The sequence below is a fragment of the Castor canadensis genome, chromosome 6 (genome assembly GCF_047511655.1).
Source record: "Castor canadensis chromosome 6, mCasCan1.hap1v2, whole genome shotgun sequence".
Classification (NCBI taxonomy): Eukaryota; Metazoa; Chordata; class Mammalia; order Rodentia; family Castoridae; genus Castor; species Castor canadensis.
In genome coordinates, this window is record NC_133391.1 from 120419261 (window position 1) to 120444015 (window position 24755).

The window sequence follows — 24755 nt, forward strand, 5'->3', positions numbered from 1 at the left end:
TTAGTTTTATTGATTAAAATACAATGCACTATACAACCTCACTTTTATAAGTACTAAGACTCTTCATATGTTTATATAAATGTGTATATGAGCAGGGCCCCAGTGGCTCACACCTGTAATCCTAGCTATTCAGGAGGCAGAGATCAGGAGGATCGAGGTTCAAAGCCAGCCTGGGCAAATGGTTCATGAGACCCTATCTCGAAAAAAGCTCATCACAAAAAAAAAGGACTGGAGTGGCTCAAGAAGTAGGCCCTGAATTCAAGCCCCAGTAACACAATAAAGAAAGAAAATACCGCCCCCCCCAACACACAGTCTTGTGGAGTGGCTCAGGCTCTGTGTCATCCCAGTAACAAACACAAAACCAAAGATATGTTGAAATCCTAGAATCTAGTATCTTACTTTGTAATCTTGAGGGCAGATTATTAATCCAATATAACAGGTGTCTTTATAAAATGACCAAGAGACACAGGGAGGCTGTGGGGGGCTGGAGGACTGGAGAAAGATACCTACAAGAAACATGTGGACCGCTCCAGAAGTGGTAGGGTCCTGTCACAGGTCTTTCAGGGAGCACAGCCTCACCAACACCTTCACTGCTGCCCAGCCTGCAGAACCCTGAGACATAAATCCCTAGTGTTTTAAACCACTTGGTTTGTGGTAGTCTTTTAAGCAGCCTTAGGAAACTAATAAAATGGCTTTGACTTTGAATTACTGCAAATAACAGGAGAGGGGGAACTACTGAGTCACATGTACACGGTGGTCTTCAGCTGTCCAATGGCTTTCCTCCTTCCTTTCCTCCCTTTCTTTTCTTACTCCTTTTTTCTTTCCTCCCTCCCTTCCTTTTTCTTTTTTTCTCTTTCTTTCTTCCCCTCCCTCCCTTCCTTTTTCTTTCTTCCTTCTTTTTTACTTTGGGGGGGGGTACTGGGGTTTGAACTCGTTGGTTCTTTTAACATCTTATTTTTTTTTAAAAAATTAAAATTATTGTTGCACTGGGGGTACTTGTGACATTCACAAAAGTTCTTATAACTGTAGTCCTAGCTATTCAGGCAGCAGAGATCAGGAGGATCGCAGTTCACAGACAGCCTGGGCAAATAGTTTGCAAGACCCTATCTCGAAAAACCCTTCACAAAAAAGGGCTGGTGGAGTGGCTCAAAGTGTAGGCCCTGAGTTCAAACCCCAATACTGAAATAAAAAAAAATATCTTACAATAGATCATAGTTGAATTCACCCTCTAAATTATTCTCCTTTGTCCCCCCTTCCCCCATTCCTGGAAGGTCTGTTTTTTATTTTCTTTCTTTGAATTTTATTTATTTCTATCTTATTATTGTTGTACCGGGGGTACATTGTAACATTTACAAAAGTTCTTATAATATATCATAATTGAATTCACCCCCTCCATCACTCTCCTTTCTCCCTCCTCCCCCCATTCCTGGAAGGTCTTGTTTCTTTGAACTGAAATCTTCATGCTTGCTGGGCAGCTGCTCAACTTCTTGAGCCACTTCTCCAGTCTTTCCAGCTTATTTTTGGACAAGAGAAAATGTTTTCAAAAACATGTTCAGTGAACACAGGATGCTGGAAAAACAAGCAAGCAAGAGCACACACAGAGCAATAGGCAATTGATACTTTAATATACTTCGGTACTGACAGAAAGTTTTTCAAAGATTAACATTTACAGTTGTAGTCAGATAAAGCTTCACAGAATTAAATTTCACTAACACTTAATTTTAATGCTACCCTTTATAGTCTACAAAAAGTTAGTATTTTATTGTTTTTTAAACATTGGTTCCCTTCTTAAAGTGAAATGCTAGCATATGTCCCATATATCTACAAAGAGTAGCACAGGTTTCAATGGCAAATAAAAACAAGAACTTTTTTTTTCTCTAATGCTGGGGATTGAACTCAAGGACCCAAGCTTGCTAGGCAAGGTCTATATACTACTTGAGCCATACTCCCAGTCCCTCTACCCCTTCTGGGATTATAGGCGTGAATCATCACACCCAGTTTGTTTTTGAGATAGGGTCTTGCTAACTTTTCCAGGCTGGCTTCAAGCTGTGATACTTCTATCTCCACCTCTAGAGTAGCTGGGATTACAGGCATGAGCCACCACGCCCAACCCTCAGTGACCAGTGCTTTCTCAGCCTCTGCTTTCTGATGCTTTTCTTTTGTTTCATCACTTTATTTAGAAAATACTTTGAACATTAATTGTTTAAATGGCTGCTACATTAGGCAGAAACTGTAATTCTACATCTGGGACATTCCCAGATAGGTCACTGCTGAGTAGGAGCAAAAAATGATGAGTTTTTGTTGTTTCTTTGGTGATGCTGGGGATGGAACCCAGGGCCTCACACACTTACTCACCCATGTAAGTGCTCTACTACTGAGCTAAATTCCCAGCCCCAACTGTTTTTTAATTTAAAAAAAAACTGCTTTTTGAGATGGGGTCTTGCTACATTGCCCAGGCTGGTCTTGAAATTAGGATTCAAGTCATCCTCCTGCCTCAACTTCCCAAGTAGCTGGAACTATAAGTGTGCACCCCAACATTCCATTTTGTTTTTTTTTTGCAGTGCTGGGGATCAAACCCAGGGCCTTGCACATGCTAGGCAAGTTCTCTACCACTGAGCTGCATCCCCAGCCCACTGATTTTCTTAAACAAAACAAAACAAAACAAAACTCTTAAACATTTTTTCCCATACTAATAAAAATAAAACATTATTCATGAATAAAAACTCAAAACCAAGATGTTTCTTAGAAAGATGAAGCATCCCAGTAAATCAGAGGAAGATTCCAAGAAAATTGAGTATCTGAGGCCTTAGGAAGGATGTCACAGCGGACAGAGGCAACACTCGCCTGTGTGCAGGACTGGCTGGGCTGTGAGGACATGGGATATGTACACAGTGACTCTCACTGAAGATGGGAGGCCTTGGGGGACCCCAGTGGGCCCTAGAACTGTAGGGGCACCTGCCTAAGGCTATGTGTGGAAAGAGTGAACAGCACAAAAAAGTTAGGAGATGTGTGGCCTTCTGGTTGGCTAGCTGGGCCTGCTCCTTGAGGACCTTTTCTTGAGACTTGTTCTGTGGAGTTCATCCATTTCCCAAACACATCTACAGAGGTCACAGACACTAATACGGTGCTTCCACCATGCCAGGCTGTGTTGGAAATGCTTGGCGAATGGAATGCATTTCGTCCTCTGACTGCCCAATGAGGTAGGAACTACTTGCAGTCTTATTTTACAGAAGAAACAGGCACAGGGTGGTTAAGCTAACTGCTCCAGATCATAAAGCTTGATAATGTCGAGCTGGGATTCAAGCCCCTTTCAATGGAAGAAATCCCTTAGGAAGAACCTTCTAAGAGAAATCTGTCCTGGAAAAATCCTAGGACCCCGCCTGAGTAAAGGACAAAGCAGCACCAGAAGGAATAGTCCACTTGCTTGTCATACCCTGAGCGTATGAGCTCTAAACTACAACACAGTTCAGGCTGGGGATGGAGCTTGGTGGGTTAGTGTTTACCTGGCATGCACGAGGTCCTGGGTTTGATTCCCAGTACCACAAAGAAAAAAAAGTGACAACACATTTTAACAAGACAAAGATGAAACAATGCACAGGGGAATACAGGATTTGTCCTGTTCTCAGTAAAGGGCCTTAGTGGATTTCACATTGTTTTGAAATGCTGGAGTGAAAGCCTACTGCTTAACGTTGCATACCAGGCAAACAAGCAGAAGCTGACTCAGGAAGCACTCGCTTCTCTACTGCAGAGACCAGTAAAAAAAGGCAGTAAATAAATAGTCAATTGATTATTAAAAAAAAAAAGTAGTTTCAGATGAGGCTACGAATAACCTTGCACGTCCCAGTTCATTATCTTATCATATTCCTGAATTCTTTGCTTTATGTGGGAAAGCTTGTTCTTGAGGTAATCGCAGCGTTCTTTCTTCTCCAGAAATGAAGGGTCCTGAAAAGAAGCACCGTTATTATTTCAGAGTAGGCTCCTCATCAATGAATGCAAACACACATCAGAATGCTCCACACGGCCAAATTACTGGGCGCAGATTTTAAAATCTGCCTAGTCAGAATAATGGTTTCAATGGGAAGTATGACGAGCAGAGACCTTAACAGTCTGAAGTACATTAAAAAGTAAGTGAGTATAGAAAGTAACAATGAAGGTCTTTCCAGTCTCTACTGACGAAGGGGAAAATAAGATGTAAAATAAGTTAGTCTTTTGGAAGGAGATGTGGAGAAAGAGCCACGTGTCAACACTCATTTCCCTTGGCCGTGGAACTGACAGAGCAAATTGTGCTCAGGATACAGATGACGAGAAAAGGCATCCAGCACCCTAACAAGACTACATCTTAAGAAATGTGAAAAGAAATACAGCAGACTTCCCTTGCTGGAGGACGCTAAGTTCTAAGATCCCCCCAGTGGATGGCTGAAACTGCAGAGTATGGAACCCAACCTAAACTATGGTTTACCCTACAAACACACCTATGATACAGTGTAATTTGCAAATTAGGCACAGTAGAGACTCACAGCAATAACTATTAATAAAACAGAATGATTATAACAATATACTGTAGTAAAATTGCTAGCAGCACTACTCTTGTGCTTGGGGCCATGATTAAATAAAATAAGCATTACTTAACCATAATCAGAAGCCTGTGCGATCTTGACAGTCGATCTGATAACTGAGAGGACTATGAAGTGACTATAGGCAGCACAGACAGGGCGCTGGACAGAGGGGTGACTCACATTCCTAACAAGATGGAGCGAGACTAGGCAGGATTTTACCACATGGTTTAGAATGGTGCACAACTTAAAACTGTTTATTTCTAGAATTTTCTATTTTTGAACTATGATTGACCACAGGTAACTGAAACCTTGGACAGCAAACCCATGGATAAGGGAGGACTACTATACTTTAGCTAAAAGAATCTATTATCTGTCAATCATTACCAGTATATCTGTTTGAGAACACATTTTAAAGTAGAAAATTGTTTTACTTACATTTTTCTTTTTGTTAAACTCTTCATGGATTCTTGAGATTCTCTCATGTTCCTGGAAACAATATATTGTATATTTCTGTTAAAACAGTTGCATTTACTCAAATCATGTCTTGAGGCACATTGAAAATTAGAACAGAAAACATTTTTACCTAAAACTGTAATGAAAATATTCAGACAAAAATATAACTCCTTGGACATATGTTTGAGAGAGTACTATCTGCAAGGCCTTGGGGCCCAGGAGAGAACAAGAGAGAAAGGTCCTTGTCTGCATAAAACCAGACTTGAGTTGCAGTGTCATCACTCGCCAGTAGTGTGACCCTGGGAAAGCTATTTATCCTCAGTTTCCTGATTGGTAAGATGGAGAAATAACTGTCCCCACACTTAAATGGTGGTTGGGGGGGGGTTCACTTCAACCTCTTTGGAAAGCTCCTTTTCACATAATTAGGTATTGAGATTAAGAGGCTGATATTCAACTTCTGAAAATGGATAATACGAGGCTTCTAACTCTCATAGTAAATAAAAATTTGTTCAAGGGGTCAAATCTTTCTAAAAGGAACAGATTACTAGAGCAATGACCTCATTTATCCATGCAATCCTATGGCAGAGACTTCCAGATAATGCAATTCTGATAAATAAAAAATGAAGTGTAATAATTTACAGTTCCAGCAAGGTGCAATGGCTCACACCTATAATCCTAGGTACTCAGGAGGTAGAGATCAGGAGGATTGTGGTTTGAATTCAGCCCGGGCAAAACAGTTTGGGAGATCTATCTCGAAAAAACCCATCACAAAAAAAGGGCTGGTGGAGTGGCTCAAGTGGTAGAGCGCCTGCCTAGTAAGTGTGAGGCCCAAAATTCAAACCCTAGTGCCACCAAAAACATAAATAAAATCTAAAAAAAAAAAAATCCCAAAAACCAGAAAAAAAACCACCAAACGATTTACATGGACTGGAGGTGTGGCTCAAGCAGTACAGTGTCTGCTTAGGAAGCATGAAGCACTGAGTTCAAACCCTAGGCCCAAAGGGGGGAAAAAAAAAGAGGAAAACACCCCCAATTTATAGTTAGTTCTAAAGAGTTCCTGTGGGAACACTTTCTATCACTTACCCATGTCCTTTTCCCAATATATTTTATTTCTTCTCTCCCACTCTATTTGAAGTCACGAGCATTATTTGTGTTTAGTCGTATACCAGCAGGGGAATGAACCAGGTCCTGGGCCAGGAATCTGGGCTAGTGATGCTGGCTGCAGATGCAGGCAGAGATGAGAGCTGTGAAACCTACCCTGGTCTGTCACTGACCCTGAATTTAAGAGCTGGTGAGGCCCAGAGGGATGGCCGGGGCAATATTCCTGCTTGACCAGCTCAGAAAAGTCTCACGATTGTTTTATCTTTCGGGGGTGCACAAGCTCATGTGTGAGAGAACTGTGCCTATGGGGCTCTGAACTGCCTCCCAAGCTTCCTGAGGACCTGGTGGGAGAAGGAATGAGCTCTGCCAACCACTGCCCAGGGCAAAGCCCAGCCTGTGCCAATGAGAAGTTAACTTTGCTGATACAATTAGTATTTCTACTTTAGACGAGAGCTGGTGGAGACACTTAACAGTATCCGTGGGACATCATTTTGACTATTTGCTTGCTTTGCCACATTCAAAATCAAGGTGCAGGGTAGAGGTGCTGCGCGGAGACTGTGTGGGAAGAAAGTCTCTGAGCTCTGCTGTAACCAGGACCCTCTATCTGCCAACTGTAGACTCAAACTGGGGCCTTTGCCATTCATACAAAGCACACAAGCTGGAGACCACTGGGCCTGGGCTCAAAGACGGCCTGTCACAGGCAGGGTTCTCAGTATGATTTTCTTCAAACAGCCTATTTTTCCCAAATTTTGCTGACTCAGATTCCTGCGGTCTGCTTGTTCTTTCCTATACTCTGATTTTTAGATAGGGTATTACTATGTTTCGCAGGCTGACCTTGAACTCCTGGGCTCAGGTGATCCTCCTGCCTCAGCTTCCCGAGTAGCTAGGACTACAGGCACGTGCTACCACACTTGGCTCTTCCTGCACTCCTCTGTGGCCTCTAAACTTGGTCACCCTTCTTGTATCCGTAGAAACTGCCTATTTTCCAAATGCTACTAACTTTCCTCACTACCTTAATCCCAGTGATCACTCCGGCAGTCCTGCCAGCAGCTCACACCCATGTCTTGAGACTGCTCTCTCTCCCCCATCCCCTCTGCCCTCTGGGCCTCGGGCGGAATCCGTGGGAGCTGGCTTGGCAGGTTAATGGGCTTTCCCAATAGACCCTCCTCAAATTATTCTATTTTGAGTGTGTCATCTGTCTCCACTGGTACTCTGGCCAACTCAATATCTATCTTATGTAAATTTACATTTTACTTAAATAAGTCAATAAAATGCTGTTTAATAATTGAAAGCAAAGGGCTGGGAATGTAGCCCAGTGGCAGAATGCTTGCTTAGCATACTTGAGGCCCTCGGATTGATCCCCAAAGCAGAGGGAAAAAAAAAAGACAAAAAGATTACCATTCAGATTATATAATTTAGTCTTTTTGACTTCTCTTTTTTGCAGTGCTGGGAGCAAGCCCAGGGCCTTTGTTGTGTGGTAGGTCAGCATTCTACCCAGCACACTCCAGTCTCAGTGGCAACTTGGCCCTAGAGCTCACATGCCTTCCTGGACCCACACAGTAGGTGCAAGCAGCGGCATCACCCACCTGGCGGCTCTCCGAGTGCTGTGGCAACCTGCTCATCACGGCGTCCAGCTCGCCCAGCTTGCGCAGCACGGCCTGCACCTCGGCAGACAGCTCCTTGTATTCGGAGAACTGGTCCTGGAACACAGCTTTGTAGCGTTCCCTCTCGTCATTTGTCTGGATCACGGGGTATTTTCTGAGGCAACACAGGGGCCACAGGTAGAACTTTTTTCCCGAAATCAGAGGAATGGGAAAATCAGCTCAGCTTATTCCTGACTGGCCATGTCAGACCTTCAAGTCAACGTTTTACCCTTGGACAATAAACAGCTGTTCACATAGATGCTACAGGCAAGGAAGCCAAGTGTTACCTTGGAGACAAACAGGCCTTACCTTCTACCTGAAGCAACCAGACAGATACTCACGCCACGTAGTCGGGCATCACGATGGGTTTGGGGATGTGACCAGCGGGGATGTGGCCACTCAGCAGTTCGGTTTTCATTTTTGTTGTTCTCAATTCTTGGAAATTAACTTCTGGGTCTCTCTGTCTGTCACTGGTGGCCACTTCGCACTGCAGGTAGGGAGAAAAAGAACTGATGTGTAAATAGGAACAGGAAAAAACAAAACAAAACAAAAATAAGTTATTCATAGTTTTGAGAAAATGGGGCAGGGGAAGGAAGAAGAAAAGTGGACCTAGACAGCCACAGGCGTGTTCTGAATGTTTTTGATAGCTACAGGAAACCACATTTGGATATGGGAGTACATAATAGGTAAAAAACAGCCTATGGCCAACTGTGTGTATGTCAAAAGTGGATGACAAGGGTGGGGATGTAGCTCAGGGGTGGAGGGCTTGCCTAGCATGTACAAGGCCCAGGTCATATCCTCAGCACAGGAGGCGGGGGGGTGGGGGAATAATAAAATGCCAAATGAGAGATCTTAAATACTTATTTACTTAGCTAGAAGAATAAAATATGTAGTTCAAAATAAGAAATTTTCTGGGAAAAATGAGACAAGGACAAATGGAAAGAGAAAAAAATGCTGACAGTGGGAACTTGAGATGAAAGGTGAATCAATCCTAAGCAACCCTGTGAAGAAGGAAGGGAAGTGAGTTACACTGAGTTCCATTGTTCTCATTATCAAAAGGAAAAGCAAATCTGATTCACAGAGAAACCCTTTCTGATCCTCAGCCTTTTTAAACAAAGGCAGATTTCCACCACAGAAGACAGGGAGTGGTATCTTTACCTTGCCTGAGTGCTCTTAGCCTGTGATTCCCAAAAGGGGTTTTGGGAGTCCTGCATATAGGGGATGGTAGATTAAAGTCACCCTTTAGGGAAAAAATGCATTTAAAAAAGAGAAAGAGAGCACAGGGTGAAACAGCTCAGAGAAGCCTCAGGAACAGGTTTCTACCATGGCCAGCAGGGATGGAGGACTGAAAGACATAGTGGAATTCTCTCTAGAATGGGCAGGCCACAGGCACAGTGAGCTCTGGGGCTGGGAAAGGCTGCTCAGAGGCCCTACTGGACAGTGACCAGAATACCAACCAAAATGGGAGGCTGGGAGATACCAGGGGAGGCTTTTCCACTTTATATATACAGAGATGAGGTCTGGAGAGGCTAGGTAATTTCTCTAAGGTCAACGTTAAGTGGAAAAACCATGATTAATTAAGACCCAGAACTAGTTGGTTCACTGATACATTTGTTTGTTTTTGCCATGCTGGGGATGGACACAGGGCCTTGCACGTGGTAGGCAAGCGCTCTACCTCTGAGCTACCCCCAGCGGGGGTTCATGGATACTTTAAATGAACATGAGGAAGTCTGTTTACTTAAGTGCATACCATCCATATCCAAAAGGTCCCTGGAGTTCGAGAGCACACTGGAAGTGAGTGTGTGATGAAAAGGGTGGCAGTGCACATGGCTAGAGGAAAGGAAGGGCATGCCTGGAATTGGTTCTTCTTTGGGCCAGTGACCTGTCTGCCCTCTACTCGTGCCTTGAGCCTTCAAGAGCCAGCAAACACACGAAGCAGGATTTTGAAACCTTGCTCGCTCACAATCTCACCAAGGCACGATCTCTTTAAGGCCTGTTTTCCTGACTTCCCTACTCCGAGACAAGCTTTGAGGTTTGGTTTAACATTACATCATTCTCAAAACCACTACCTCTGTACTTACCACAGGCTCTGCACGGCCCCAGGGACTGAATTAGACATGGGAGTTAGGGAAAGGAGAAGCTCCACACCTGGAGCAGGTGGGAGGAAGCTGGAGGACCTCGGTTATGTCCAGAAAGCAGAGAGAGCAGGCGGAGTGAGGAAGGACTAAGCAAGGGTTTTGTAGGGAACACCCTTTGAGGTTCACATGCATTCAGAGGCATTCTGCTGGTGAGGAGGCTATCTCTTCACTCTACTGAACTGCTGCATGTTTAATCTTGAAAGTGAGGGGACTCTCATGGCTTAACTAAATAGATTTCCATTTCATGGTATCTCTCTTGACAATCAGGTAGGTTCTCATGCTTCCCGGCTGAGGAAGCCTCTACTCACTATCTTGATTTTCTAGCCCTAGGCACCAACTTCAGATTTCCTGGTCCAGAGCATAAATTCTGCCCAGGCAGCCTCATTGGGCAGGACAATCCACAATTAAATTTTTCCTAGGTAAATGTTTTTACTGGGCATGGTGGGGCACACCTGTGATCCCAGCACTCGGGAGGCAGAGGCAGGAGGATTGAGAGTTTGACATCTGCCTGGATTACATCTACAGACTGTCTCAAACAAACAAATAAATAAAATAAAAATTTTTTGAGACACAGTCTTGCTATTTAGAACTCGGATCCTCTTGCCTGTCTCCTAAGTGCTGGAATTATAGGCATGTAACCACCATGTCCAGCTAGGTAAAACATTTTAAAGCAGGAACTATTCATTTTACTTCTCCATCCCTAACTCAGATTTATTTGTTAATATGAAGGGTTTTAAGAAATAAGAGTATCTCTATACAACTATCTCATCTACTTTAATTTCTCAAAAAGTTGATGGTCTTAACATTTTCTTCTGTTCTCTTTTGGATGAACCTCATTGATCCTAAATTTGGAAAACTCAAGTGGGAAGAAATAAAAAGCCAGACACAAGACCAAGAATTAAAACCTCTTCATGCTTTCATGGAAGGATGCATTAGGCTATAGCCCTGAGAGGGACCATGGTTAAACTGTGTGCCAGATTAAAACACACCCAAGGGAGCAGGGGGAAAGGGCTAGGGCTCCAGGTTTTACTCTGACCCTTCTTTGCTTCTAACCAAATTTAGTTTGTTAACAAGCATCAGAAAGGCTTCACTGTGATGCCAGAGAAAACAATTAAGCAACAAGTAATGCTATGGATATGACTATTACGCTTTTTAAATTAAAAATGAGCTGAGTGAATATCCCGTCAAGATATTAGAAATAGGGAGGGCTCTATGTGTACTTTGGTGTACTTTTGTCCAATTCGGATTCTCTCTCCCTTTGAGTGTACACTGTGATGCTCAGGCCTGACCCCAAACCCACGCCAGCACCCTCAAGGCCCAGATTAGATTTTGGCTTCTCTAGCTTGAGAAAAAAATCCACCGATTCAGCACAATTTGTAATAAGAAACTGTTGCTATCTCTATTTAATCTTATTTTATGCCTGTATATTATTTCATTTTAAAATGATTTTATTTGCTCTTTAAAAACTGAATTCATCGGGTGGCTTACTCTAGCTACTTGGGGGGTAGCCAATGTGAGGTTGTCCCCTTCCCCAAATGACAGAGTGCTTGCCTAATAAGCATAAGGTCCTGCACTCAAATCCCAAAACAACTGAATTCATCTTGCCTAGCATGTGGGAGTCCCTGAGTTCATCCCCAGCACTGTAAAAACAAAAACCACACCAAAATAGAACACAGAGTGCTTGCCTAACATACGTAAGGCCCTGGATTCGATTCCCAGCACCACAAACACATACAAAATGTATTCATTGCAATACAAAATAAGAAGGTTCAGCCTAGTACACTGTCCAAAGGACAGGAAATAGAAGTTGAGAGAAGATAAGTACTTCCTGTAGGATTACAGAGCTGGTGAGTATTCCCATTCACATCTGTGTGATTGCAAATTTCATTTCCCCTTCACACGGCATTGGCTTTCCCAGCTAGTTCTTATCTGCTATGAGCTAGGAAGGAAGCAGGTGAAAATCATACCCAGGAAAAGCTGGGTGTCCGACCTCCATCAGGCTTTCACTAGGAAGTCCAACAGAGATTCATCAGTAAGTTACGGGATTCCCCCTACCAAAGCCGGCCTCTGGAATACACCTAAATGTGTTGACCCATCAGGTCCAGCTGCAACAACAGTCCTGTAAGATGCTCTTGAGCTGGTGGAGTGGCTCAAGTGGTAGAGCGCCTGCCTAGCAAGCACGAGGCCCTGAGTTCAAAACCTAGTACTGCCAACAAAACAAAACAAAACAAAAGAAGATGGTCTTTGGGGCAGAGCTTATGTGGTAGAGTACATGCTTAGCACACCTGGGGGCCCTGGGTTCAACACAGACTTGAGTCCTCAAAGAGTTGGGAAAACTTGCTGGACTGATAGGACTTTCCGAGACGTCATAAGAATGGGCACTCAGATACCCACTGAGGTTATTCCCGACTATTCCAGGACCTCTCAGGATCAGGAAGGCTGCCACACTCCGCCAGGCATGCTGGCACCAACCTCCCAAGGCAGCCTGAAAGGGGCACCTAGGACTCCAGCAGATTGTCCTTCTTGTCCCACCTACAACTTTCTCACCAAACAATGACCAGTGACCTTTGATTATCTGGGACAACTTCCTCCAACTTGTCCTGGCATTTTGCAGTCATTCAATTTTGCACTGAATCCCACTGGAACATCCCACTGCCTTAGAGGGACTGGCCAGGAAGCCCATAAATTCTATCCTGGGCAAGAATGACTACTACTGCCACATCCGTCCAGACTGGTGCACAGCAATGTACACCTTTTACCCACCCCCCAAAGCAAATCAACTCTGCTCTTCTGACCCCAAGGAAAGTTTGATTGATTGATTTTTATTTTAATGCCGTGGACTGAACCCAGGACTTTGCACATGCTAGGCAAGCACTTCTACCACTAAGCTATATTCCCACTGCCTGAAGATGTTGTGAACACACTTCCTAGTGTTAGCATTCTGTGACTAACTCTGATACTTGATTTTGACATCATCTGTTAACAAGGGTGTCAGCTTTTATGAAATGAATTTCATGTGGGAATGTGTGTGTGTGTGTGTGTGTGTGTGTGTGTGTGTGTGTGTGTGATGCTGGGGATCAAGCCCAGGTCCTTATGCATGTTAGGCATGCTCTCTGCCACTAAGCCATAGTCACAGGCATTTATTTATTTACTCATCTATTTATTTATTTGATGGTGTTGGGGACACTGTATAAGCTCTACCACTGTGATATGCTTCCTCATCTGTATTTCTGTAATTTTGTTCCCTTTATCCATAATAGATAGTCTCTGTAATCTGATTTGCCTTCTAAAGCAAAATCCTTTTAAATTTGTTATCTTCCAGGCAGAGAGCACCATTTTAGGACTCTCACTGGTCTGGGATGTAGCAACAACAACGGTTCTTGGCCAAGGTAGAATTTGTGTTTCCTCACCAGTCCCTCAGAAGGTGTGGGATTTACCAATGGGTCACTTTTTTTTTTTTTTTTTTTTGAGACAAAGTTGTACTATGTACCCCAAGCTGTCCTTTAACTTGTGATCTTCCTGCCTCAGCCTCCTGAATGCTGTGATTTTAGGGATGTCCCACAATGCTTGGGGCTACTGACAGTCTTGAGTGAGAATGCTGGAAATGATTCAAGCCACTCTCAGGAGGCTCCCAGTTGGGAAAACTGATCTGCCATTTGGTCAAACTCACTATGCCTCTGTCCTAACAATGAAAGGCAGACAGTAGGATCAATGAGAGAAGGTACATTTAAATCTTTTAATTATTTAAGCAATACCCTTATATTGGTTATCTTTAACTTTAATTTTTAAACAATACACATGCCATATTACTTCAAAAGGCCCAAGCTGGGTGTGGTGGCACACACCTATAATTCTAGCACTAAGGAGGCTGAAGCAGGAATATCAAGAGTTCAAGATCAGCCTAGCTTACACAGTGAGACCCTGAATAATAAAACAAAAACAAGGCAGGGGAGTGGCTCAAGCAGTAGAGTGCCTGCCTATCAAGTGCTAGGCTCTAAGTTCAAACCCTGCTGTGGCCAAAACAAAACTGTCCAAAAGTTAAGTCTCCCTGTCCCCACAGTTAGCCACTTGTCCTCCTGTAAGGGCACTATTATCAACCACTGTTACCAGTTTCAGGGTATCTAATACATATATTTGACAGCTTAAAAGTCTTTTCCTTATTTAATTTACACTGATTAGTACTACTGTCATTGAATAAGAACAAGTATAAATTGAAATGTACACACTGAGAGCAGTAATTACTGAATACATAACTGAGTATGAAACTACCTAAAACACATTAGGAGTCAGAAGTTCAAATGAATTATGACAAACACCAACCAAAACTCGCACTCACAAGACAGGATCACTGTATTCTATGCCCGACAGCTAAAGTGTGGGTTTGCAGCACTAGGTCCATGCTGCCTCAGAGAGACTAGTGCTTCAACATTCTGCAAACCAGCTCATGCCAGCCTCACCTGTCCAACCCTTCTCAGTCTAGACTGGTCAAATATCCCTTGATTTCTAAAGATTTATGAGTATCCAGAAAAATCTCAGCAAAGGTGTTAAGGCATTTCACTTATAGTTCAGGTAACTCAACATGTCAGAAATAATTTAATGTAATTGATCCCTTAAAAAAAGCACAATCAAGTTGGGTGCTGGTGGCCTAAGTCGTAATCCTAGCATCTTGGGATGGTGAGACTGTAGGATCGAAGTTTGAGGCCAGCTGGCAAATAGTTTGCAAGACCCAGTCTTCAAAATAACCAACACAAAATGGACTGGAGGTGTGGCACAAGTGGTAGGGTACCTGCTTTGCAAGCATGAGGCTCTTAGTTCAAACCCCAGTTCCACCAAAAACAAACAAACAAACAAACAAACAAAAAAAAAACTATTTGGGTTCTCATTTTTCCATGTGCACAGAGCTTCTGAGACCAAAAAATTTGAGGACAACTGATAAAGGTCAACCTTGCGTCCCTTCCAGATCTGAAATTATGTTTACAATTAATATCAGTGCCCCAAAACTATGAAAAACCTAAAATTGTTTTTTAAAAACAAAGGTATCCAAAGGTTGGATTCTCAAATTCTTGCTCAGAAATAATGCCCAATATTTTGAAAAAGAAATGCCCAGAACTGGATGCTGGTGGTTCATGCCTGTAATACTAGTTACCTGGGAGGCTGAGATTGGGAGGATGGGGGTTCCTGGTCAGCCAAGATAAAAACTTAGCAAGACACCCCATTTCACCCAATAGCTGAGTACAGTGGCAGGTACCTGTCATTCCGGTTACTTGGAAGGCTGAAATTGGGAGGATCATGGTTCAAAGCAAGCCCTGGCAAAAAAAAAAGGTTGAGACCCCATCTCAATGTAAAAAATCTGTGTATGGTAGCATATACCTGTCATCCCAGCAATGGTCGGAAGCATAAAATAGAACTGCAGTCCAAGCTGGTCTGGGTAAAAAGCAAGACACAGTCCCGAACATAACCAGAGGTGGGGAAAAAAAGCCCAATATTTTTCAATGGCAAATTTGTAATTATTAAAATGTATAAATAATTACATCCATGTAAATAATTATGATAAGTGCATCTCACTGAATTCTCCCAGCAGACTCGTGAGGTAGAATTACCATTCCTATTGGACAAATGAAGCAACAGAAGCTTGGAAAGGTTAAAGAACTGGCCTAACATGCCAGAGCTGGCAAAAAAAACTCCCATGCCACAGCAGGTGCTACCTGAATGCACGTGAGAAGGACAGGAAGGAACAGAACGAATTTTAGCGTAAAATTAAGAAAATGGGGGAGAGTCACTTTCATCTAAAAAAATTAAATTTTAAACATTTAAGGAAAACCAACTATGCTCACTGACATCAACCTTCATGTAACAAAATTAAGTGGAGCTCCAGGAAGGTATAATTGGGTCCTTTTAATATTGAAAAAACCTGAAGGTCCTCATATAACTGAGCATAACAGCTACACGTTCATAAATGGGTGCTTCTCTGTAGATAAATAGACATGAGAGAAAAGTATCTGAGTGGATCTAGAGAAAAGTGGAACGTGAAGTCAGCTTTATTCTTACCATTTTCCTTTTGGATGGCAATGATGATTCATTTATCTGGAAGAAAAAAAGAGTTCAAATGATTCTTCAAAGATGTGAAACTACTTTCCAAGTCTTTTCATCCATCTGAATTTATAGCAGACTGTGGAGAGCAAAGGGGGATGGAGGATGGAGGAAGGGTGGGTGTCACTATCTGGATTTTATACTTTAGAATGTAAAATTCTTCATTTTTACATAGAGATGCAAATTTAAGAAATATGCTTAAAAGTACTTAGATAAATTTTAAGGAATAACTTGAATCTATATAGAATTCTAGAAAGTAAGTGTGTGTGTGTGTACTTTTTACAAATTACTGTTGTACTGGGGGACATTGTGATATTTAAAAAGTTCTCACAGCTGGGCACCAGTGGCTCACGCCTGTAATCCTAGCTACTCAGGAGTCAGAGATCAAAAGAATCCTGTTTGAAGCCAGCCCAGCAAATAATTTGACAGACCCTATCTTTAAAAAATCCTATTACAAAGAAATTGGGCTGGTATAGTGGCTGAAGGTGTAGGTCCTGAATTCAAGCTCCAGTACCACAAGTAAATAAAGAAATAAATAATTCTTACAATATTTCATAGTTGAATTCACCCCCACCATCATTCTCCTTTATCTTCCCTTACCTCCATTCCTGAAATAGTTTCAACAGGTCTTATTTTTCCATTTTCATACATGAGTACAGAATATTTCCACAACATTCACCCTCCTACACCCTTCCCTTATCTCCTTCCCCCTCCCACTGGTGCCAAACCCCAGACAAGACCTGGTTTATCTTCATGTTCTTCGTTTTTGAAAAAAGACATTTTTGTTTGTTTAAGATAGCTATTAGGGAGTTTCCTTGTAACATTTTCATGTATATATGTATTTTAACCTGGATTGGTCCATCTCCTCTATTTTTCTTCTTTCTACCTTAGTCCCCTTCTTATGGTGATTTCAACAGGTTTAAAAATTCTATATCCATTCTTGTATAGAGAGTACATCAACCATATTCACCTTGTTAACTTCCTTCTGATAAAATATATTTTATCAATAGAGTGAGTCACATTGAAACATGTTGAGGTTTTCCATGTAACATGCGGGGTACTTGTTATAAAACAATTTGCCAATGTTATGCAACAGTTTCATGAAAAATAATTAGGACAGGATTTAATGTTTTTAACTACGTGCAATCATATCTCTAGGAGGTCTTGGGAAAAGTAGGAAAGGAAAAATTCATGCCACAGTTACTTTAAAATTAAGAAAAAATTTAAGGCAAATACTGAAATTTTCAGTTGCACAGGAGATTCTGCTGCTTTAGAAGAAAGCAAAACATCAGTCCTTTGTCTGATGTATAGTTGGCAAATATTTTCTCCCACTCTGTGGGTGTTCTCTTCAGTTTAGAGACCATTTCTTTTGATGAACAGAAGCTTTTTAGTTTTATGAGGTCCCATTTATCTATGCTATCTCTTAGTTGCCGCTCCCAAAACTAATGAACCAATAAAGAAATGGGCAAGTGAACTAAACAGAACTTTCTCAAAAGAAGAAATTCAAATGGCCAGAAAACACATGAAAAAATGCTCACCATCTCTAGCAATAAAGGAAATGCAAATTAAAACCACGCTGGGTGGGTGGCACACACCTGTTATCCCAGTACTTGGGAAGCTGAGGCAGGACGGTACCAAGTCTGTCACACACACACACACACACACACACACACACACACACGTACAAAATATCTTATTTCAGGGTATTCTGAACCTGGGAGAACACACCCTAACATTTTTGTTACTGTTCAACTAAAATAGTTTTAAATAAGAATTTCCCATAATTTTAACCTCCAGGCATTATTATTTTATATCCTTATTATTCTCATTACCATCCTATTTAGTTAGTTAAATGCAAGAAATAAAAACATACACCTCCCCAAAATAAGAATGAGCTATCAAGAGCAACAGGCAAGTTTTCAGAATATGTTCATTATAACTCAACCTCTTAATGTTAAAAAAGAAAGTTAAACGTGGTTCACCATATTCTTTTTGGAGGGAAGGGCTCATGGCATTGGAACTCAGGGCCTCTCCCTTGCTAGGCAGGTGCTCTCGGACTTGAGCCACGCCCCAGCCCTTTTTTGCTTTAGCTCTGTTTCAGATAGGGTCTTGTGCTTTTTGCCCAGGCATGGCCTCAGATCTCAATCTTCCTCCCTACACTCTGGAGGAGCTGGGATTACTCTGTGCACCATCATACTCATCCCTGCCACATCCTTTTGTTGTTTGTTTTGTTTCTTTGAGGCAGGGTCTTACAGTGTGGCTCAGGCTGGCCTTGAACTCAATCCTCCCTCAGCTTCTCAAACGTTGGGATTAGAGAAGCATACTAACACACCAGATTACCATATTTTTATTGGCATCATTTAATCCACTAGAAGAAAGTAAATTATAATACACAAATGGATACTTTCCCCTTGTGTCTTTATTAAGTTTTACCACAGTAAAGAATCAAATTGTGCTCAAGTTGACATTAACGGAGATGTTGATTTTCCTGAGTATGTTACTCTGTTTTACTGAAATTCAGTGGCTGCGTTTTTCTCGTTAGCATCACAGAGCCATAAAAATGCAGTCAGCAGCTATCTATACACATCTGGTGTCTACTTGCAACAGCAAAGGGAACACCAGACTGGGTTATCTCCGTCACAGCAAGGAGGACTTTGGAACATTAGCTCATTTAAGTATATATGGCAAGACTTCCATAATAGCTTTCTGTTCTGAGGACTATATATTTTTCACAAGTTTGCAAGTAACAAGAAAATACGAGGGCTTGGCGGAGGGGTAGCTCAGGTGGTAGAGCACCTGCCTAGCAAGAGGGAGGCCCTGAATTCAAACCCCAGCACAACCCACCCCGGAGTGAAGTCACTCACCTCCTGCTGCTCCATATATTCCCTGTGCCTGCGAGCTGCCTCGTGTCTCCACAGCTTGAGGCACACCAGGGCGCTGATGAGATAGAGGATCATGGTGACGAACAGGAAGATCATGGCCGCTATCTGTCCTCCTTCTACCCGGCAGAACACTGCATTCATGGGCGTGTTAAATAGAGGATAGTAGCACAGCCCACCTCGGTTGGTGTCGTTCACATAGACTATGGCTGCGGCCATGTACAAGATGAACAAGGCGACGTTAATTCCAAACTCAGTAAGGGGCCACCAATTCGAGTCCAGAAGAATGGTCCGGTAGTACATGGACATGCCAAGGACCAGAAGGATGATGGTGACCACCCACGCTAACCCCGCCACCACGAGCACAAAGGGGGTCTTGGGGCCGCTGTAGTAGTAGCCCCCGTAGGTGCTGCCCAGGCTGCCCACGCCCGCCACGCCGTAGGGCTGGGAGTAGCCGAACAGGTTGTACCACTCGCTGTCCTTGTGGATGTAGGCGGTGACACAGGCGAAGACCCCCGCGCCCAGCAGCAGCTGCGCCACGCCCAGGATGCGCAGCAGGCCGGCCCAGGACTTCATGTAGGCGTAGCGCAGCTGGTACTCCTCCACCTTCTCACTGTAGGTGCGCGCCGTGGGGGACCACGACGGGTCGCGCTCGAGATCGTGGCCCGGGGGCGACATCCCGCTCAACGTGTCTTCCCACTCTCCCGAGGGCTCTGTGCCCGCGCGGGGCGAATGGCGCCTCGTTCTTCCTGGGGAGGCGGGAGGGGAACACTCCACGCCATCCGAGATGTATCTGATGTCCGACTTATCCCACTCGGGGTCCTTTTTCTTCCCTCGGAAGAAGTTCTTCCAGGAGTCGGGGACAAAGCGCCTGACAGGTTTGAGATCCGGTGCGATGGCTGGTTCCTCTGTGTCACCTGAGGAGAAGTCTGGGCCGAAGGGAGGCTGTAATGGGAGAGGGGGAGGTGGCAAGGGATCTGCGCTCACAGCCAGCTCACTGTCGTGAAGAGTCTGGAGGGTTCTTAGGGTGCCATCTTGATAGGGCGAGTCCCTCGGGACCTCACTGTAGCCCCCGTCCCGAGTCCTGGATCTTTCACCATTTGATGACATTTGTGATTTTCACACCTGTGGCCAAGATTAAAGTCATCACTCCTGTTTAGTTATGGATCCTTCAGTGGTGCTGATTTTATTCACTTAGTTACAAAGAGTATCCAGGAGACCGACCTGATCATGTCTAATTATTACCATATACAAAATTGAGAAAATGCATACATTTTAAACACATGTAACAATTAGATTACCCAAGTATATAGTTAGTATTCTATGCCATTTTAAGTGTAATACAATTTTAAATCTGTTTTGAATTTCCCATAATGAAACATTTAGAAGACTAATTTATGAAACCTATAACAAGAAAATGTAAAAACCAAAAATTGAGCAACACAGAAGGCTAACATATGCGAGAGTCCTTTCCTCAAACATCTAAGTGTAAATATTTAAGCGTCTGAGCACACCAAAACTGACTGGGTCAGCAAATACTCTACATTCTCATTAACTCACATGTGCTCTAGGATGGGTCAGGAGAAGCAGTTTCTCCAAACACAGAAAGTGAGAGCTTCCCTTCCCAAATCAAGGAAGTCAGTTTAGAGAACTTCCCTCTAAAACATTTAACACTTGACAGTACATGCTAAAAACTGAATTCTCAGAGGTAAGAATCAGCAGACTGAGGCGCCCCAGAGGACAAAACAGCAGCAGCAATGATCATGAATGCTATTCTTTCCAGAGCAATTATCTAAAAGCCATTTGGTACCACCATGGACAAACTAAGTATCTTAGAAGGACTCCAATCCACCTCAAAAAATACAGTGTGGAAAAGGTACTGTTACTAAGCCTGTGGATTTCGTCCATGAAATCAGTGACCTGCACACATACATAATAAGGAAATAATTTCCTAACGTGCTACTACATTTAAGAAACATTGAAGGGAGGGGGTGGGGGCAGGGGGGAGAAATGAACCAAGCCTTGTATGCACATATGAATAATAAAAGAAAAAAAAAAAAGAAACATTGAATTTCTCCCTCCAATTGCCTATAACATTTATTGAAGACTTACTAGACACATGGTATTGTACTTGACACTGTAACAAAATTCAAATGGGTAGTTCTATCTTTAAGGTATTGAACAATCTGGAAACTCCTAAAGCTTTGTTAAATTTTACTTTATAAAATGGAGACCTATAGCTGGACGTGGTGGTTCACACACCTGTAATCCCAGCTACTTGGGAGGCAGAGGCAGGAGGACTGAGAGTGAGACCAGCCGCCACAAAATTAGCAAACTTTAACTTAAAAGCAAAATACAAGCTGGTTGCAGTGACTCAAACAGATAATCCTAGCTACTAGGGAAGTAAAGATCAAGACCTCATCTCAACCAATAAAATATCTGGGAGTAGTGGCACATACCTATCATCCAACTAATGTGGGAAGTGTGAATAGAAGGTTTGTGGTCCACACCAGCCCAGGCATAAAAGCAAGACCCCTATTGGAAAAAGAACTAAAGCAAAAAGGGCTGAGGGTGTGGCTCAAGTGGTAGAGCACCTGCCAGCAAGCACAAGGTTCGAGTTCAACCCCCAGTAACACACAGACACACACAAAGGCATGCTGAAGTTGCATCTATGAACAAAGCTGCCTGTCTTCATGGAGTTTAAATTCTACTGGGGTGGTGACAAGTGATAGTAAAGTGACATATGTATTACGTGAAGGGACAAAGTTTAAAAAGGTGGTTGAGGAGTGCATTGCAGGCTCAGTCTAATTCTAATTCTAATTCTAATTCTAATCTTAAGTGGAGTGGCCACAGAGGTCTTCACAGAGAAGGTGGCACAGAACCAAAGAAGAGGAGAAACCCAGGCAGGTGTCAGGGAGGAGCCAGTGCTCCAGGCAAAGTGACACAGCCACTGCAAAGTCGCCAAAGCTCTGTGACAGGAGTGCCTAGCATGTTGAAGAAACACCAATGCATGGCAGCCAGTGTGGCAGTGGAATGAGGCATGTGGAAGAACCACGGCTATCTGAAATCCACTGAAAGGGACTATGGCTTTTACTTCCAGCGAGTGAGAGACAAGTGACAATGATCTGTCCTGTTTTAACAAGATCACTTTGGATGCAGTGTTGAGAACATGCTCCAGAAGACAGCGCTAAAACATGGAAACATGAGCCAGTGAAATAATCCATTGGCTCATGGTGGTGCCAGGGAGACAGTGAGGAGTTAAATTCTAGAGAGAGGAAATTGAAAAGTTCAAACACAATAAAAAGAGGAGAACCTCTGAGCACCCATCCAGCAGCTTCAACAATTAATCGTCCATGGCCAATCTTACTTCTCTATATGCGCCCATCCTAGTCCCTCTGCCAGTAGGTTACTTTGAAGTGCACCCCAGACATCTGATCATTTAACTGTCAATTTTTCACTTCTCCATCCTTGGGGAAGAGCAGGTTGAACAGTTTCAGATGCCTGTTAGGAGATGTCACAGAGGCAGCACACCTACAGAGGTATGTACAGCCACCAACCCATGCAGTCCTCTGAAGGGTGAGGTGGACGGGGAAGAAGTCCAGGAAGGAGTTTCAGGGTCTCCTAATCCTCCAGTCGGGGAGGATTAACGGTGATAGCCCCAGCATGGTGCTGGTGCCAAGGAAAGCACAGCTCTCTAAATGACAGCAGTTATTTTTGTCCCTTTGCCTGAAAAGGTCTACATACAAGAAATGTATGGAACTGATATATTTTTTGAAATACATTCCTAAGAAATGTGCACTCAAAAGCACAATAACTTTAGCAAGTCTTACGCAATATACTTATGATATATATGCAATCACAGGATACGCCATTGCTTAATTCAACTCCCTTGTAAAACTTTGATTCACAGCAATGGATTCACCTGTGTAAAGCGGCTTTTTTGAATCAGACCACTTTATCGTTCACATAAAAAACACAAGATGTAAGTGTTTAGATTGTGGAAGAGCAAAAAATGCGATCTTAAAGAGAAGCCAGGAGTATTTTATCACGTCTGGACACTCCGACATTTTTCGGGCGTTCGCGCGGCCCGGCCGGCCGAGGCTGAGCGCGCCTTTGTCTGGCTGGAAGCCGGGACCCGGCTCCATTCCTGGAAGGATCTCAGGGGCCGCGGCGGTGGCGGGAGAAATGGTTTCTTGGGCGAAGTGTCGCAGGAAGCTACCCGGCTACCTGTGCGCACGCGAGGTCACCTGTGTGGCGAGTAGTTTTCCTGGAACCCAGGGGCCTGTGCAGCAGGGGACCCCCTCTTCCTCCCCCGGACAGGTACCGAGCATCCCGGCGCGAGTGCCCCGGCCCGGTCCCCGCGCGTCCCTCCCCAAAGCGGCCAGAACTCAGTCGGCCGGCGTCCCGCCCCGTCCCGGGTCCGCACGGCAGGACGGCCGCAGGGAGGGGCGGCGCGGTGCGCGCCGGAAGGCGGCGGCGGGGACACCTGCGACCGCTCACCGAGCCCGTCCACCGCCCCGCCGAGCCCCGCACCTGCCCCCGCCCCGCAGCCGCCGCGCTCACCTGCGCCGCCGCCGCCGCCGGGAGGAGGACGCGCTCGCCGCCGCCGGGGTACCGAAACCCGCTCGGGCGCGCGGGCGGGCGGGGCCGGAGGGCGGGCTGTGCGGGCTTCGCCCCGCCCGGCTCCGTCAGCAGCTCCCACCCGGCCAAGCTTGGCCAGGAAGGCAGTTCCGGCACGGTGGCACCGTCCCCTTCCGTCCCCACCTTTGGAGACGTTTGCCCTGAGGAAGGGACGAGGCACCGGGCCTAACACATGGCACGCAGTGCAGGTTAGGCAGTGTCGAAAAATAGGAGAAGCAAGATGAAAGCCAACACTTTAATTTTGACATAAATTATGTAAATACTTTACAAAAAGTATCTAAAATATTCTGCTGTACAACATATAAAACGGTATCTGAGAAGCTGGCGATAAACTGAAAATAAGGCACAAAGTTTTATTTACACTCATAATTGCATCCTATACTATTTTATAAATATTTACAACATTCCACAAAATTCTTGTATTCTGGATTATTCGTTCACATTTTCTGATATTTGGCATAATATTCATACTTCATACACACTGACCTCCTCTTCTCCCTAAACCATTCGCAAATCTAAATAAATACTACAGAAAAATGTTCAGAGTACTTGAAGGCTTGATTTTCCATTTACTTCAAGATGACATAGTTGCTTGTGATGAAATACTACAAGAATAAAGAACTAAACTGTCACTCACCAGAAAAGTATATTAGCTCTGTTCAAGTACCCCTAAGTAACACTAAAATCAATCTGTCCAATAGCAATCTGGTTGGCAGGTGGGTTTCTATGTGCCATCACTGTCATAGTCCTCTATTATCATGTCTTCTTCTTCCATGTCCACTTTTGAGGACAGGGGCTGAGGCTGGCTGGCAGGCAGGTCACTCCCACTATTCTGACTCAAAGGAAGAGACCAGGCTTCAGGCTCAGCAGGAGCCGCTTCCCTGTGAGTCTCCTCTGCAGGCCTGGCTTCATCTCCGCTGTCAGGGTCCATCACTCCATGCTCCCTGTCAGTCAGCGCTTCCATTTTCAATCTGTGGGATCCACAGGGCAGACATTAATAAAAAAGGTGGTATTCCTTTAAATTGTACCATGAATGTGGTGATTATGAAGCTACCTCCTCTAGTCTTCATTTGCCTTCACTGAGCTAGTCCTTTTAAACTATATGTAAATAAACAAGGTGAGGACCAACTGTGAGTAAATTCTTACAACTCTGCAATACAAAAAAGGGTTAATTAATGTCTTCAGTAAAAAGTTCTTAGGAGAAAGAAAAAAAAATGTAACAGAAAAATGGGCACAAAAACAGAGAACTTACAA

The 24755-nt window shown here is 43.7% G+C and overlaps 2 protein-coding genes across 4 annotated transcripts in view; both read right to left on the bottom strand.

The window, feature by feature from the left end:
* Window positions 1–1602: 1602 nt before the first annotated feature.
* On the bottom strand, window positions 1603–23550 carry Marveld2 (MARVEL domain containing 2). 3 transcript variants are annotated; one of them, XR_012449155.1, is made up of 8 exons: window positions 23424–23550; window positions 18846–19985; window positions 15940–15975; window positions 8095–8240; window positions 7697–7868; window positions 6093–6228; window positions 4992–5042; window positions 3858–3942 (listed from the first exon to the last, which is right to left on the bottom strand). XR_012449155.1 is itself a non-coding variant. In XM_074077346.1 (7 exons), the coding sequence occupies exons 2-7, from the start codon at window positions 19968–19970 to the stop codon at window positions 3820–3822; spliced, it is 1653 nt and encodes a 550-aa protein (XP_073933447.1). In that variant the 5' UTR covers window positions 19971–19985; window positions 23424–23550; the 3' UTR covers window positions 1603–3819. The 3 variants fall into 3 exon arrangements, 2 of the variants coding, with proteins under 2 accessions (XP_073933447.1, XP_073933448.1); XM_074077346.1 differs by lacking the exon at window positions 6093–6228 and having other exon boundaries at window positions 1603–3942; XM_074077347.1 differs by lacking the exons at window positions 6093–6228; window positions 23424–23550 and adding an exon at window positions 22783–23166 and having other exon boundaries at window positions 1603–3942.
* A 172-nt stretch (window positions 23551–23722) lies between these two features.
* Window positions 23723–24755, bottom strand: part of Rad17 (RAD17 checkpoint clamp loader component) — a 35935-nt gene continuing 34902 nt past the window's right edge. Inside the window, exon 17 of the mRNA XM_020162649.2 lies at window positions 23723–24472. Within this exon, the coding sequence (XP_020018238.1) occupies window positions 24226–24472 (247 nt within the window). The 3' untranslated portion in view covers window positions 23723–24225. The remainder of the gene's footprint in view (window positions 24473–24755) is intronic.